Below are 15,782 nucleotides of genomic sequence, written 5' to 3' on the forward strand. Positions count from 1 at the left end.
CCTTCTCTCTTGGATTCAACCACGGGACTAGAGGCACCCCAGAGTCACATCGGTTTGCTCTACCTGGACCCTCAAGTCTCTCGCGACTCAGGAAATCTATAGGTCAACCTAACCAGGGTGGGCCAACGCGTGTGTCAGGAGCTACATCAAGAAAGGAAGCAGTTTTACTCACCTCATTTTCTTCTTCTCTATTGCAATCCAGCCGAGACAACATGCAAAAGAAAACATAAAAAGAAGGTGTAAACATCAGGCAGAAACAAGACGTAACGTTAGATCTCTGGCACTGCCAACGGGGCGGACCCGGGGACACAGAGCGAGGCTAACGCCAGCCCTACAAATAATCCCGCTGCAAGAGACGTCCCTACCGACGTCCCCCGACGGTCAGGCAGACACGCGACCACCTCTGAAGGGAAGCCCGGCGTAGTTTTGCATCTCAGTGATTTCAACGCTGAAAATTCTGCGTGGACTTTGGCAGAGCAAACATTTTTTGAGCAAACTGCTGCCTAGGTGCTGTCTTCTGAGGGTCTGCAAACCAGCCGGAGCCTGATTTCAGCAGACACCGCAGAGGTAACGCAGCTATGAAAATCATGAAAATGAGATGTAGGAAGGTGAATTTGGGTTTCTTTCAATTTTAGTATTTTCCTCAGCAGCCCAGAAATAGTGAAAGTATCTGCCTCTCTCATCGCCAGAAATTAAAGACACTGATGAACGCCTTATAGCTGTACGACCTGCTATGGGTCTGCGGCCCTGGCTATGTACCTCGACGCTGAGAATTAATGACTCAGTGCTCTGGAAGCCAGCCGCTTGGCAACAAACTCGTTTGGAGCGTTACCTCGATCCCAACCCAACCAGCCAATGCGGAGCAGCCAAGGGGAAAGCCCAACTTTTCTTTGCTTCCCCAAGTTCTTCACTCCAACACCACGAGCAGTTTCTCCCACGAGGAAGGAGAAGGAACAAGAACACAGCTACGCTCTTCTCGCTCTGCCCGATACCTGGGAGAGCTTCAGCGAGTTTCTCGGCCCCCGAAGGAAAACTACAGAAGCAGATGCAGAAGTTTCGGTGGTTACCAATACACCTTAACCGAGATGTCAACAGCCCATCTGTTTTATCCGTTATTTCCCCTCCTCGAAGCCCACAAGCATTCTCCAGGGCTCTAAGCTGCACACAGCCTCTTCCCTATACCTACAGGCACAGGGGGAAGTTTTCATCTGGACCTTTCCTAAATTTTGTCAGCTTTTGAGCCATAACTTGGCGCTGTCACGGTGGCACGGTGAAAGACTTCTGGCAGAAAAGGCTCATAGATTTCACTTCAAACGTCAGCCAATTGAGAAGTATCAGTTTCTGGAAAAGAAAGCCAAAGCTCTCGGTTTCTGCATAAGCCAGGCAGGGACCCGACGCGGTGATGGCACAGCAATAACCACCTATTTCCCCATTTAAACCCTCATCAATGAGGAATTAGGAGCAACCTGCTGAAAGACCTATCACCAGCAGGAATATGCTCCTGCCTCTACGAAGGCTCACGTCCAATTGATAAAGCTTACTAATAGGCTATAAATCACTCTTAGAGCAGCAGAAACAGGGTTTGTTTTCATTGAGGAAACATGAGCCATGAGTTTAAGCAAGCTGCGGAGTACACGAGGGCATGTGTGATTTAGTGGGGTTAAGCAAGCCATGAATTCAAAATAGTGCTGATGCAGAGCGGGTCAGAAGCTCTCTGAGAACCGCACTTTGACATGAATTAGTGCCTAAAAAGGAGGCTTCATTTTTAGGATTACAGAAAGTGGAGTTTTTAGACATCCAGGGCACGGACATTGTTGACAGTCACACATTTTGAGTGTTAAACACAGCGTTTACAAGGGTGAGAACAGTACTGACGTCTAGCGCAGCCAAGAGCCAACAAGACCCAACGTGAACATTGGACTCCATGACCTTAAAGGCCTTTTCCAACCTAACGGATGCCACGAGTCTATGAAGATTTTCAAGACATCCATAACCAGATGTGTTACAATACAGCACAGAACAACAGCCAACAGATGAAAGCTGGTGGTCCCAAACCAAAAAGAAATAACTGTCTCTTTATGTGTAAGAACACAGATTTAAGTAGCTATATATTGGGAGAGAGGCAATGTTTAGTATTTATAATTAATAACCTGTTGTAAGAGTAAAGGAAGTAGCTAATTCCACTTAACAACCCATTTTTGCTCTTGTTGCCAAAACTTTGCCTAAAACCAGCATTAAGCTAAAACGCTGGCAAGTACCCAAAGCAGAGGTCTCCAAAAACTGAGAGCTGAGACGAAAACTTTCCCTTCCAAGAGGGCATGCCTACAAAACAGCAGGAATCACGGCACGATCCAGGCCAGCTCTAAGCTCATGTCCGGCTCAAAACTTACAGCCACAGCACCAGATTTCCTGGACAAGAGGCCAGGTTGGTAGAAGCAGCCTGAGAAACTGCCACCTCGAAAGAGCCGCTTCCAGGAAGATGGAGGGCAGAGCACCAGCTTCTGCCCAGGGTGGGCAGCAAAGCAGGGAAGAAAAGTGCAATACACTGACAGGGAAAACTGCTAGTTGAGACCCCCTCAAAACCCAGAGAAAATCTTGCAGGAGAAAATGAGCTGCATTAGGAAACATGATCTTGCTCCTCTAAAATCATAAAATCATAGATTTATTAAGGTTGGAAAAGACCTCTGGGATCATCAGGTCCAACACCCAACCCAACACCCCCAGGCCTCCTAAACCACGTCCCCAAGTGCCACGGCTGCACGGTGTTTGAACCCCCCCAGGCACGGTGACTCCCCCACCTCTCTGGGCAGCCTGTGCCAGGGCCTGACCGCTCTGGCAGGGAAGACATTTCCCTCACACCCAACCTAAACCTCCCCTGACGCAGCCTGAGGCCGTTCCCTCTCGTCCTGTCCCTGGTGACTTGGGAGCAGAGACCAGCCCCCCCTCACTCCAGCCCCTCTCAGGCAGCTGCAGAGAGCGAGAAGGGCTCCCCTCAGCCCCCTCTTCTCCAGGCTAAACCCCCCCAGCTCCCCCAGCCGCCCCCCAGCACACTTGTGCTCCAGACCCTGCCCCAGCCCCGCTGCCCTTCTCTGGACACGCTCCGGCCCCTCAAGGCCCTTCTTGTCCCGAGGGGCCCAAACCTGAGCCCGGCATTCGAGGTGGGGCCTCCCCAGGGCCGAGCACAGGGGCCCCATCCCTGCCCGGCTCCTGCTGGCCACACCAGTGCTGACACAAGCCCGGGGGCTGGTGGCCTCCTTGGCCACCTGGGCACTGCTGGCTCATGCCCAGCCGGCTGTCAGCCAGCACCCCCAAGGCGTTGGTAAACCAAGGCTTTACCAAGTAAAGCCACTTGGTAGCGAGACTTGTCTGCCCTTGGCAGGGGGAAACTGCTAAACTTTGTGCAGCTTAAAGGATGGCAAGGAGAAATCAGAATATCAAAAGACAGAAAACAGTGAAGAAGGAACCAGACAGAAGAAGGCAGTGCATGAATTTAAATAGTTGTTCAAAATAAAATACGTAAGAACTAAGTAGGTATGACATTCCTGATAACATCTCCTGTACAGTCCCAGATGGCCATACAGGCAATTTAATTTCTACCGGACAGAGAAGTATTTCTTCTCAGAGAAGGAACAGCAGTATTCCCTCTCGGCAGCGGCGTTTTAGCCAGGTATGTCCAGGACCTTGTCCCTCCGGGATTACCCCTCCACGACCAGCTAAATCAGCCATCGGCACCATAAAGTCGCCCCACCTCGCTACGGCTGCCCTCGTGCAGGTTAGCCGTAACAGAGGTAGCTGGCTTGGGTCATGGATCACATGTCCATTTACAGCCTCTTCCTTCGCCCCAGATAAAAAAAGAAAAAAAATACAAAGTAAATAGATTTCCAAAATTAGTGAACGCGTTGCCGTTCGCTCAAAAACCTTTTGCCGAATTCCTCCCACACTGGGTTTGAAGTTACATAAAATCCCCACGTTACAAGCCCGAGGAAGGAGCTGGCACGCAGAAGGCCCAGCACAACAAGCGCGTACGCGAGCTGGGGATCCATCCAAACACACAACCCGTGGGTTTGCCAGCAGGTTTCCAGCCCCAGAGGTTTAGAGCAATCCCACTTGTTTCCCTCCGGCTGCACCTTGCTATCTGCAGGTAGATAAAAGGAATATTGTTATTAAAATTAGCACTGAAGTCATGCACTTAGAGGCTCATTTCTGTGAATGCCAAGAGAAAGAGCTTGTTAAAACCTGAAATAAAACTCAAAGCAAAACTGGAGACCTCTCCAAACAAGTGGTTAATCAATTAAAAACAACAAAAAAAAAAAGGAGCTGTACCTTCATTTATTTAACTACAGCAGCCCTATGCATTAGTGTTTCAAAAAAAGAGAGAAAAATAAATCAGTCTGCCCCTAAAGTAAAACTCAAAAGAACAATTTTGCCGATCAGATGTGATTAAGTACCACCAGATACCGGCCAGGTAACAGCAAGAGCTTGCACACACCCCACAAACGCACAGCCGCACCCGGCAGCAAGCAGACCCCAAGATTTGCAGGAAAGGGGTTTAAGGTTACGGACCCGCATTTGTACCAAAATTCTTTCTATAAATTTCTCAACGGCCTGATAGAGCATTCTTATGCCACGGTTTTATTCCTCCAGCCTTCCTACTCGTGGAAACGTCCCACGTTTGCCACGGGCACGTTAATAAAAAAATAAAGTTGTATTTTAATTCTGAGGTTCAGCAGCTCCAGCATTTCTTAGATGATTAAACAGCTTGTCCTGAATGAGACTTCTCTCCCTTTTAAGATGTAATCCGCATTGTCATCTGAACTACAGGCAGGCTTTGCTTATGCTAAAAAGGCTGACAAAAAAAAACAAAACCGCCTTCAGGCTTCCAAAGTCTAAATGACAAATGCTGGCCTGCATTAAGACAAAACTCGAAGAGCCTCACCTCCCATATGTCCTCTTTTTTTTTTTTCTTTTCCCATTTTCTTCTTCTTTAGAGAGAAAAATCAGGAATCCTAAAGCTCTTCTTATCTACACATCTCCAAGACTAACAACCCTGCAAGCACACCTTGCTTCAAGCTGACAAGGGGGTATTGTGCAGGCATTAGCATAGGTCCATCTGAAAGCCTACCTGCCTCAGCAGTTACCTTTCTTTCCGAAGAAAGGAAACCAAATGCAAAGCCTCAGGCTCAAACAGAGGAAATCCCAACCTCCGGACTGTTTTGCTTACGCCAGGTTAGCCAGTCACGTCCTGCCAGCGTGGGGACGGGACGCAGATGGACTTCCAGGGGACGCAGATGGACTTTGAGAGCTGCTCGTGGATCCACCCACCTTCATCCACAACACCAGGGCGAAGCAAACCAGAAAGGCAACACCAAAAATTAACGCCTCGGGTGAAAATGTGCGGTTCCAGCCAAGATCCTAAAGCCAAAAAGGAAATATCTAGGCAGATTTCATCGCTGCCCGGCTGGTGACAGAGGGCGGCGCCTCCGCCGCCGTGCACCATGATGCTGTAGATGAAGTTCACCTGCTGCTGCCCTCGTTCAGCTCCTGCCATCCTCCACAGCGAAGGATTTGGTCACTCGCAGGTGCGATGAGCTGTTGCCCACTCGGTTTATGAGTCTCTAACGTGGAGAGAGCAAACAAGGACAAATGTGCAGCGGGTCCCTACGATTAACTGAAATACGGTGCTAAATTGCGGTGAAGTCTGTTGTGATACCCAGCCTGCTCCCAAAAATACTGCACCACACCCGGATAATGTACAACCAGGGCGGGGAAAAAAAGCAGGAGGTTAATAGACAATCCTGCTCCTTCCCCAAAAAAGCAACGGACAGGGGGAAGGCTAACGCACACCGGGAGCAGGGGTAAATAATCACTGACGGTATCAAACATCTTATTTAAACAGAAGCTTGAAACCGAGCCAAACTCCCCAGAAAATGAGGTCAAGGTAGCTGTGGGCGGGTACCCGCCCCTGCGGCACATCCCCCAAATCCAGCTCTCCCATCCCCTGCTTTCCCACATCAGCATTCGCTGGTTTACACAACATTTCCCCCACGTTTGGAGTTTGGAGTCTGGAGCAGGAAAAGAGACACCATTTCTCCCGCGCTGAAATATGAAAGCACAGAGAGGGCTGAACACGCCAAGAAAACAAACAGCCGAATATGCCAAAAATAAGTTATTTCTTCTTTCATTTACAAAAACGCTACGGGCTGAGCAACGTCCTGCAGCGTCACGAGCATGTCGGAAAGGGGATCTTCTTTTAACATAGAGCAGGGGTTACGGAGTCACCCCTCATCACCGGCGAACGCTCCCTCCTAATGCACCCCTCTTGAAATGAACTTTATAAATCAAGAAAAAGCCCCGGGCACCAGCCCTTTCCACAGCAGGCTTGAAGAAGAGTAAGAAATTCAACTGCTGTAGCTTCCGCTTCAGGCCAGGGCAGGGTCCCGTTTCTCATCAGGCTGGAGGAGAGCTGCCGAGCGGAGATTCAAGAGGCATTACAAGACAATATGGAAAACTTATAGCGCTATAAATTTTTACTATGACCATTTACACTCCTCCGTCCTCCACAGCTGGGGAAAATATAGGCTAGAAAAAAATGGCACGAGCTAAAATGCCCGCTCTTTGCCAGCCGGCAGCGCCGGCCAAGGGACGTCTGCCCAAGGTATGAATTAAGCCCTGGGACCAGCAGAGCCCGTCCAGACCCTTCCCGACAGCGACCTAAAGAGAAGGTGAAGAAATAAAGGGGGGCAAAGGATGATTTTTGGAAAACAATTTGCTTTTGCTACCGCTCCTCTTGCAAAGGAAAGTGGGTCAGAGAAAACAGATATTGGCAGGAGCGTGCGAAAAGCCACAGGTTAAGCTTGGGGGGGGGGGGAGGATTCGGCCCAAAGCTTCACTTACTATTTAGCTATCTCTGCGTTAATAATATTAGCATTTCAGAGAAGCCAGGATCTTCTGCTTCAGGAAAAAGACCTGCTTAAGAAAACCATTTCCAGTGGTCTCCAGTCTTCTGCTCCAATAAAAGCATCACAGGACCCTGCTCCTTCCCCCAAATTGCCCAGGAACTCCCCAAACTCACCACCACGCACACGGCTCCCGCTCTCCCCTCTCTGCTCAGTGCCGGGGCACCTCTAAAGAAGAAATGGAGTTGGAAATCGTGACAGCAATCATCATAAGCTGCGCTGTTCCCATGGCAGCGGCGAGGGAAAGGACGAGGACAGGCCGGGGCACGGCGGAAGAGCGACGGTGCCAAAAGGAGAGGGCCCAAACCCACGGCTTAACTCGAAAGCGCAGCTTCTGGCTCGGTACCATGGGAGCATCAGTCCTTGGAGAGCTTAAGCTTCCTCCTCCTCCTCCTCCTCCTCTCAGAGCAGGGAAGCAGCGATTTCATCAGCAGCTTTTAGAGTCAGCAGGGTCCCATCAACAACATGTAAATGGGATCACTTTTCAGGTAATCCCCGCCTCAAAGATCACCTCCTTTCGACATGACCTGGCACAACCAGCAACAAAAGGAAGCATCTCACACATACAAGGTCCTCTTAAACCGTATTTTCCCCACCCGAAGCAATCAACTCCTAAAATACCCACACACCCCCCACCCAGGGCTGCAGCTGCCCCTGGGGAAGGACGAGGCTGGGTCTAACACAAACGCAGTTTATCACCTCCAGCACACGAGCGGGGGCAGAGGCCGCATGGTTTGACATCGCCCTCTCCCCGTGGGGTACCACTGGTGGCATGGACGGAGGGGGGGGTCCCACAAAGAAACCCCCAAACCGGCGTTAAAACCAACAGTCCGCGGCAGCTTTGCAAGGGCACCCCGGCACCGGGGCACAGGGCTGCGGCGGGCAAGGCGAGGTCATTATCCCACTAATCACCTTCACCACCTCATTGAGCAATTTTTAGCAATTCAAAAGGCTGAAATTAAAACCTCCTTCCTAAGGCCAGGGTTAGGCCAGGCTCAGGGTCAGCTCCTAGCTCTGCAACAGCCTGCGTGCAACCTGAACAAGTCACTGGGGTGGTTATTTCCATCCCCAGCTTCTTTTTATCCACACACACACACCCCCCATCCCACCTTTATTTATTACCAGGTTCTTCAGGACACGGACATTTTAGAACAGCGTTTGCAGCAGCAAGGCCCTGGGGCTGGTTTAAGCGGAGGCACCACCACGACTCAGCCAAGCCTTGCCTTACTCGTCCCAGCCGCCCCCGCCGCACCCCCCGGGGGATACCGACCCTGCAAGCCAAAAGCGCTCGCCACCACGAGATGCGGCAAGTATCTCCTAACGCTCTGCTGCGGGTTTCCAGTAAATACCCCCCGAGTTCATTAACAAAAGGAGAGAAAGCAAGTGCCAGCCTTTCGCAAAGCTCCCTCTCGCGTCTGCCATCGTAACCCGGCGGGGACGGTCACGCCTGAGCCGGGCGCTGCCGGGCTGTGGCTGGGAACGCTGCTAGGCTCCGAGGGAAAAGCAATTAGTGGAATTAGGAGAAAAAAAAAACAGTTCATTTTCTAATTTTGCTCAAATCCCCATCCCATGCAGTCACCGGGCTGCACGGAAAAAGTTCAGCATGCGCTGAACTAAACTGCTTTAATTAAGTTAAAAGATGTTCGGTACCAGGGGAAAAAAAAAAAAAAAAAATCAGTATTTAAATCCTGCTGAAAAGCAAGCGGCTACACCCAGCTTCCACGAAATAAAAGGCTCCAGTTATACCAACGCTTCTCTAAAGCACTCCTCGGCAGCGGCAGGGGAAGCACAGGAAGGTGAGGGGCTGGAAAGCACACTGAATTTTTGTATTAAAAAAAATATATATATCAGAAATATCTGAGCTGACTTACGAGCATCACTACGGGCGACCAGCACAGGGCTTCGCTCTCAGCAGAGAAGTCGGCAGCTCAGGCACGCAGAGACTTTGAGGTTTCATCTGACCTGAGCAATGGCTCTGGGTCTGTGAGCTAAAAAAGGGGGGGGGGGGGGGGGGGGGGAAGCCCCAGAGAGCAGAAAGGCAAGGCCCCTCCCTCGGAGGGCTGGCACAAGGCGGGGAAGGACTCCGGGGAGCACGACCCCCCGGGGCAGCCCCCAGGCTACACCGTGACTTCTGCGGGCACCTTCCTGCCGGCTGGATTTCTGGACTGGGTAAAAACATGAGGGTTTTTCCCCCCCTTCCTTCACCTCCTGTGCCCGGAGCAGGAAGGGACCTTCAGCAGGTATCCCCATCCCGCTTCACCTGCCGCGTTCTCCACACGTGGGCAAGCAAATTCCTAACCTGACCTTATCGAGGCATCGCCAAACCTGCCTGACAAATCCCCGCCGGCGCTCCAGGTCACCTTTATCCCCTAAAAATCACAAATAAAGACGTCTCCCGGCGCAGGCTGGGTTTGCAGGAGTCTACCTGCTTCAGGAGAAGGCCAACCCCACCGGTGGCCCCGCTGGCGGCCTTGGGGAGGTCTCCCACGACCCAGTGAGCCTGGCGTCACTGGGCCAGGCGGGAACGTCTGTGCCAGGACGCGGTCGGACGCGTGCCAACGCCCGGCGAGGAGCTGTGTCGCCTGAGCGGTCCCCGACATCCCCTTCTCCCCAAAAGAGAAAGGCAGGACAGTCCTGCCCCCCGCATGCCAAACAGGAGAGATTCTTGAAAGATACATCCTACAGGCTTCACCGGGAGGAAAAAACACTCAGTTTTAGTGTCCTTTTTCACCTTGAGTCACCCTAGCGAGGTCACCTTATAACTCACAGCCCTGCATGTAACACCAAAGGCTGCCGTAACGCGCCATACTGAAGCCTGCGTTCACCAAAGGCCCCGTCCTCACCCCAAACTCACCCCGAGTTTAACAAGGAGATACTTTCCCATAATCAGGCGTCCCTAAATTCAGACTTCAAAGGGAAGAAACCACAAGCCACACTGAGCACCGCGAAAAACTTTGTTGTCTCAATGCTGTAAATAAAATCTGCAACACCCGAGCCAAGCTTAAGGTTGCTGCTTTAATGTAAAATCCTTAACGTATTTATTTCTTACGTGATTATAGACGAAGTTTAATCTTCTATTACAAAACCTGCCCAGCAGGTTAAGTCAGCAGCGGGAGACATCTTGGGAGCCGCTCTCAATTCAATAAAAGAAAATAAATCCAAGCTTCCTGCGACACCAACTCCTGGAGAATCGAGTGCTTTAAATCAAAGTATTTTAGGGAGATTAAACCCAGCCTAACTCAGCAAGAAGAAATGAGAGCTAATGAGCGAAAACCTGCACCCTGCTATCGCTCTGCAACGTCGCGGCCGGTTGCTGTGGCAATGCTACACACAAGGTGATACCAGGCAGGAAAATTACTGTAGGAACAGATAAATTCAACCCCCTTCATCTGCCTTTATACCTTTACTTACAATAAAGGTGCGAGTTGGGAATGGGCTGTGCAAGGAAACTCCAAGCACTGGGCTCTGGAGTGTTTTCTTTGGACGCAAGGCTGCAAGTGTTAAAAATAATTGTTTTCTGCTAACTCAGAACGACAGGCTTTTTATTCCTAGCTGCAAAACCTGCGCTGATGCGTCTCCAATAGAAAGGCAGTAATAGAATTACAATGTGATGCTGTGGAAACTGTAAAACCTTTCCGTGACGGTGGGTAAAACCAGCAGGAATCTGTGTTTGGACCTGAAAATGGTGTTTAAGGTTGAGCATCGCTCAGGCTCCGGCTCCTTCCCCAGGCACAGCCCGACGCCTCTTCCTCCCACATCAGTATTTCGGGGCAAATTCTGACTCCTGGCCCACGTTCCTCTTGAATTTCAGGTTCTGCTCCACACCAGCCCCGCCAGGGCTTTCAGGGAGATGCTCTGGGACGAATCCCGAAAGGCCGAAGCTCGCTGGAGAGGGGCAGCTGCAGGGAGGGAGCATTTTGATGGAAGTTTACCCCCCCAAAAAATGGGGCGAGTTGGGAAAAAAGTCAGGAAGAAAAAAAAAAAATCTTTTTCAGCAAGCGTCCTACCAAACCGACCCAAACCAGAGCCACACTTTGACTTTCTCAAGGTATTTTCTCAATGAATCCTACCAGTTCTGGCAAGGAAAACTGAAAAAAGAAGCGTAGCCCAGGATGCTGTAAAACGTAGGGAGCATCGCTGTTCCCGACGGCCAGCATGCCGGGGCCCGCGTTAAACCACCACCGACAGTCCAAGCCTTCGGACAGCAGCGTTTCGGCTCCCAGTCGCCTCCTGCAACGCCGAGGAAGCCGCACCAAAGCGGCCTGCACGGCCTCACCGGCACCTCGCGGCTCGTCTTTGTAATGAGTCTAAATCATCACCTAAATTACAGAACGCAGCCAGTCTATTAACTGGGACGAAGGTCAAATACCTGTGGCAAACATATTGATTTTTCTTTGTTTTGACGTCTATTAAAACTGGGTGTTTATAAATCCTCTCTCCCTCTGTCTAAATATACACACAAACAAATTATATTTAGAATTACGTCAGCAGATCTCTAACACAGGCTGTCGAAAGAAGGCCGTCACCTACCCATTTTAAGCCCACTTTGAGCCGTTGCAAGGAAAATATTAAATTGCAGAGGGAAAATTAGCAACAATTAAGACAAGAGAACCATCTGAAAGCCTTCTCCTTTCACAAACCAGGGATTTCTCCCATCTCTTTTCCGAGCGATCACCGAACCGTAGTATTAAGAAGAGCTGAGTTTATATATTAGCTGCTCTTGCATATTAAGCGTGGAGTGTGTAATTACCTGCGCATGCGTCCCGGTGACTAAAGGTACATGGAACAACTTGGAACTCAAAACATATTGCCAGGGTAGCCTACAGCTGCTAAGTCTCCTCATTTTTGAGAAACCCAACTGCTTGAGCACACGCTCCCAGTGAGGCATCCCGAGGCGGTGACCTTCCCTGTCCCATTCACACACATCATTCCATCCTTGGCCACTCCACCATAGAGGAACACCACTGATCCACAGACCTAAAACTTTGAAAACCAAAGGAGAAAAGTACTCCCAGCGTGCCGACGCACGGCCAGCTCCTGCAAAAATGCACGCTTGTCCGATCTGTAGGCACCTAAAGTGGCAGAAACCACAGGGACCTCAATTGCTCGAAGCCAAAATGTGGACCTATTTTTTTTTCTCCTCCCTTGTTGAATTTCTCCTGAAGCTAAACAGATCTGCCCTGCCTTTGCTGCGCGCCACCTTCCTCGACCACGAGCAGATGGAAAAGGAGGAACGACGGAGCAGCTGCACAAGAATCCAGGGCAGAAGGACAAGCCGAGAGGTCCCTCTGCCCTCAAAGCCCAACAATAACAAGACGACCCAAAGTTGGGCACCGAAACCTGAGGAGAAACCGACTTCTCCAAGGGCAAAGCTACAAACCTCAGGCTTTGGTTTTAAGAGAACCGGGCGGCGACACCGAAAACGCGCTGTGGATGGAGCAGGGAAAAGGCAAGAGGAGCGGAACAGGCGGCGCTGCGCGGCGTCCACATCTCCTTCCTGGAGATACCCAACCCAACCACCTCATTTAATTCAGCTCCACTACAAGCAACCAGCCTCAAAGCCCGGGTCCAGCTGGGAATTGTCCTAAGACAACGTCAAAAATAACGCACCCAAGTGAGAAATTTGTCCGATAACTTCCTGGCCTGCCAAACAGGCGGGTGAGGGTCTCCTCCTGCGACCCAGACAAATTCAGGTGCATAAAGAGCATTTCCCTTTAAATAAACTGACTTTTCAGAGGCATTAAGGCTTAAGCACGGAGCTGAAAAACGCTCAGCTCCGAGGGAGCAGAGAGAGCCAGCGAGAGCCAAGTTTCTCCCTTACCACACTCAATTTCCCACCCCGTGGGACCATCATTAGTCTCCTTAATAAAGGGGAAGAGCGTTGAAAGGGAAATGCAGGTGTGAAATGGAGCCTCTCCCTTCCATTAGCATCTCCCCGATGGATTTGAACAACATACTCAAGGACCCAAATTTGAGTATTTAACCACAGCCCGTCTGCCAAGAGCTTCTGCCTCGCGCTGAAGGCACCGACGTTACTGACCATTTTCCCTAGAGAAAAGCAGAAAATAGAATCCAGATGCCTACGAGAAGCAAAAAATAATGAAGTCCCAAAGCGGTGCGAACACTGACCTGCTCACGAGCCTCCACAGCTGCAACGCACATTAAAAAAAACCCGTAGTAACAGCCACAACCAAAAACCTGAAGTTTTAGACTGTTTGAATCCATACCAACTCACACAAACACAATCGTCGGGGTGTTCAAACGCCCGGGCCCTACGCCCCAACCCCACCAAACCACCCACACGCACCACCAAGCCCCACCAGCGGCCTGTGGAGATGCGGGACGACTGGACCGTCTTTCCCCCTAACGGAGCTAAAGTCAAGTTGAGGAGATCTACCTGCAGCACAGCGCAGAAGCAGCAGCGGATAAATACGTATCAGCCATAGGGTGGGCAAGGGGACCTGCTGCAGCACCCTCGGCTTCCCTCCTCACGCGGAGACGCCGGCTGAAGACATCCCCGGAGCCTCGACCTGACCCATCCCGCCCCGTGCAATCACCCCACCACCACATCGCTTGTTTGAGAGGGTCCTCCGCCGTCGGTACGCAGCGGCCAGGGACGATCTCGGCACCTTTCTGAAGGAAGCGTTCGCTCGTCCCAGGTTTGCCTGTACCGGCCGCATCGCCACAGCTCTAGTAACGGCACAAAGAGATGGAGCGACTGCTGCTCGCAGCCTACGATACAAAAATCATTCAAGTAGGTCCAGGTCGGCGTGTCGGGCAGCTCCACGGAGAAGCCGCAGACCTCGCGTGGAGCTTGGCTGCAACTCTGAGCTCAGGGAGCCCAGCTGGCCCCAGCGCAAGCACCCAGAGGCGAGGAGAGCTGGTTTCGCTGGACACTGAAGTTCTCAGGACCCTGAGCTCTGGCTGCCAAGTGGGATGTGGAGAGCAACCGACCAGGCAAAAGCCACATGGAATGTCTTTGCTAAGAGGAAAACCCCAGTAAACACCATCAGCACATACTCAAGTCACCTGTAGTCCAGCTCCCCGACTCAGTATCCCACCTCCTACGGCCAGTGCTGAGCAACAACGCCCCTCCTCTGGAAGCGCTAAAGGTCAGGCTGGACGTGGCTTTGAGCACTCGTGGAAGACATCCCTGCTCACAGCAGGGGGATGGACTGGATGGTCTTTGAAGGTCCCTCCTGACCCAAACCATTCTGTGAATAACTCCCATGAAAAATAAAGCTGAGCCTGCCGATTTACTGGGCTCCGCTTGCGTCCAACGCTCTCCAAGCCCCCGTGTCTCGCAGCAGCACAACTCCCAACGTTACGAGCTACAAAACCAACTCCTCCAAAAGACAAACCATGCACATCTCTCTTCACCACCCTCCGCAGCAGGTGCGCGACCAGGGGAAATCAATGTCTCCAGCAGCACCAAACGCCCCGCAGCCATCAACAGCTTGTTTTCAATCGCGCTCTCCACCACGGCGGCCGACGGCGCTTTGGAAATACCCAACAGGTTCCCGGGACGTGCCGTACGGCGCATGCTTAATACCGCGACATTCAAGAGCGAGGAAGGAGACGATGAACCTCGAGTTAATCCCCGCCTCTGAAGAAGACCATCGCTGAGCTACGGCAAATAATCCTTTTCTCAAGCTAAAAGCACACGCGCTGGGAAGAGCACGTCCGGAGTAAGAGACACCATTAACGAAGCAGCGAATGCAACTCCCGGGCTTCAAGGCAGGCACGGGGAAAACAAGGCTCCTGAAAACATGTGAACGCCTCCTGACAGCTTTCAGAGTCCCAAGCCAGAACGCACGCCCCAAGAAAACCCCAAAGTCAGGCAATAAATTAGCATTTCTTTTAAAAAGTCGTCAGAGAAACTGCTCCAGCTCCTTTCAAGAGCCCAGGTTTGCGACACCTGAGAATGTTTTAGACAACAAGCGGCGGCGTGATATAACCCGTACGCTTTTAACCGCCGAGCTCAGTGCGACGCTTCGTTTGACACCAAATGCCACGCGCCACCCAGCCCCCGGCGACAGGGTCCCTCGCGCTCTAAGCTAAAAAGGTGAAACACCTAAGCCAGGCTAAAACTTCTTGGGCGGACAGTAGAGTCGTTTGAACCCAGAGGGTCGCTTGAGATGGGATCGTCGCTCCCCACTGGGGTTAAGCTCGTGTAAATCAGGTGCAGGGCTTGCTCCGGGTTCTCCCGTCCCAAGAGAAAGGCAGGAGGCACATCTAGCAAAACACAGCCTGGATTCAAAATGAAATCCTCCGTCTCTCACTAATTTTAGAAGGCTCAGCTGCAGGCATCGTTTCAGCTGAAACAGATCCTCAGCCACTCCAGGTGGGCACAGCCAGAACTCGTAGCGTTCGCTCAAAAAGGTTTGCTCTGTTGTCCTTGCTCAAAACACGCCATTTTTAGCTTTGCCTCCGATCCAACCACTGCACAGAGGTGCGCGACATGCCAGGTGTCTGCCTCCTTCCACCCCAGAGACGGCCACACGTCGGGGATGCCGCACGCGCAAAGTTTACGAAGCACCCGAATCCTTCACGAAGGAAGTCTAAAAAAATGTAAAAATAGCATTGAGAACAAGCAGGGGGTGGGGGAAGAAACTCCACCAGCAGGAACTGAACGGCTTGCTCAGAAGCAGCAATAAAGGTGGCAGCCCTGGTGTGATATTATGGGGGGTTAGCGAAAATCCCCAGCGGAGAGGAGAACGGGAGTTCACCAGCCATTAGGCTGCCCTCCCCCCTTTTGCCAGGCTCCTTCCTCCTGTCAGAAAATGGGGTCAGGGCACGGGCCGACCCAGGACTGTCGGAGGAAGG

General features: G+C 51.5%; 1 protein-coding gene across 1 annotated transcript in view; it reads right to left on the bottom strand.

Annotated features, from left to right (window-relative positions):
• The window catches only part of SETD2 (SET domain containing 2, histone lysine methyltransferase), a 71,317-nt gene that overhangs the window by 54,786 nt on the left and 749 nt on the right, over positions 1 to 15,782 (bottom strand). Inside the window, exon 2 of the mRNA XM_075082004.1 lies at positions 173 to 188. Within this exon, the coding sequence (XP_074938105.1) occupies positions 173 to 188 (16 nt within the window). The remainder of the gene's footprint in view (positions 1 to 172; positions 189 to 15,782) is intronic.

Source organism: Phalacrocorax aristotelis, chromosome 2 (assembly GCF_949628215.1).
Source record: "Phalacrocorax aristotelis chromosome 2, bGulAri2.1, whole genome shotgun sequence".
Lineage (NCBI taxonomy): Eukaryota > Metazoa > Chordata > Aves > Suliformes > Phalacrocoracidae > Phalacrocorax > Phalacrocorax aristotelis.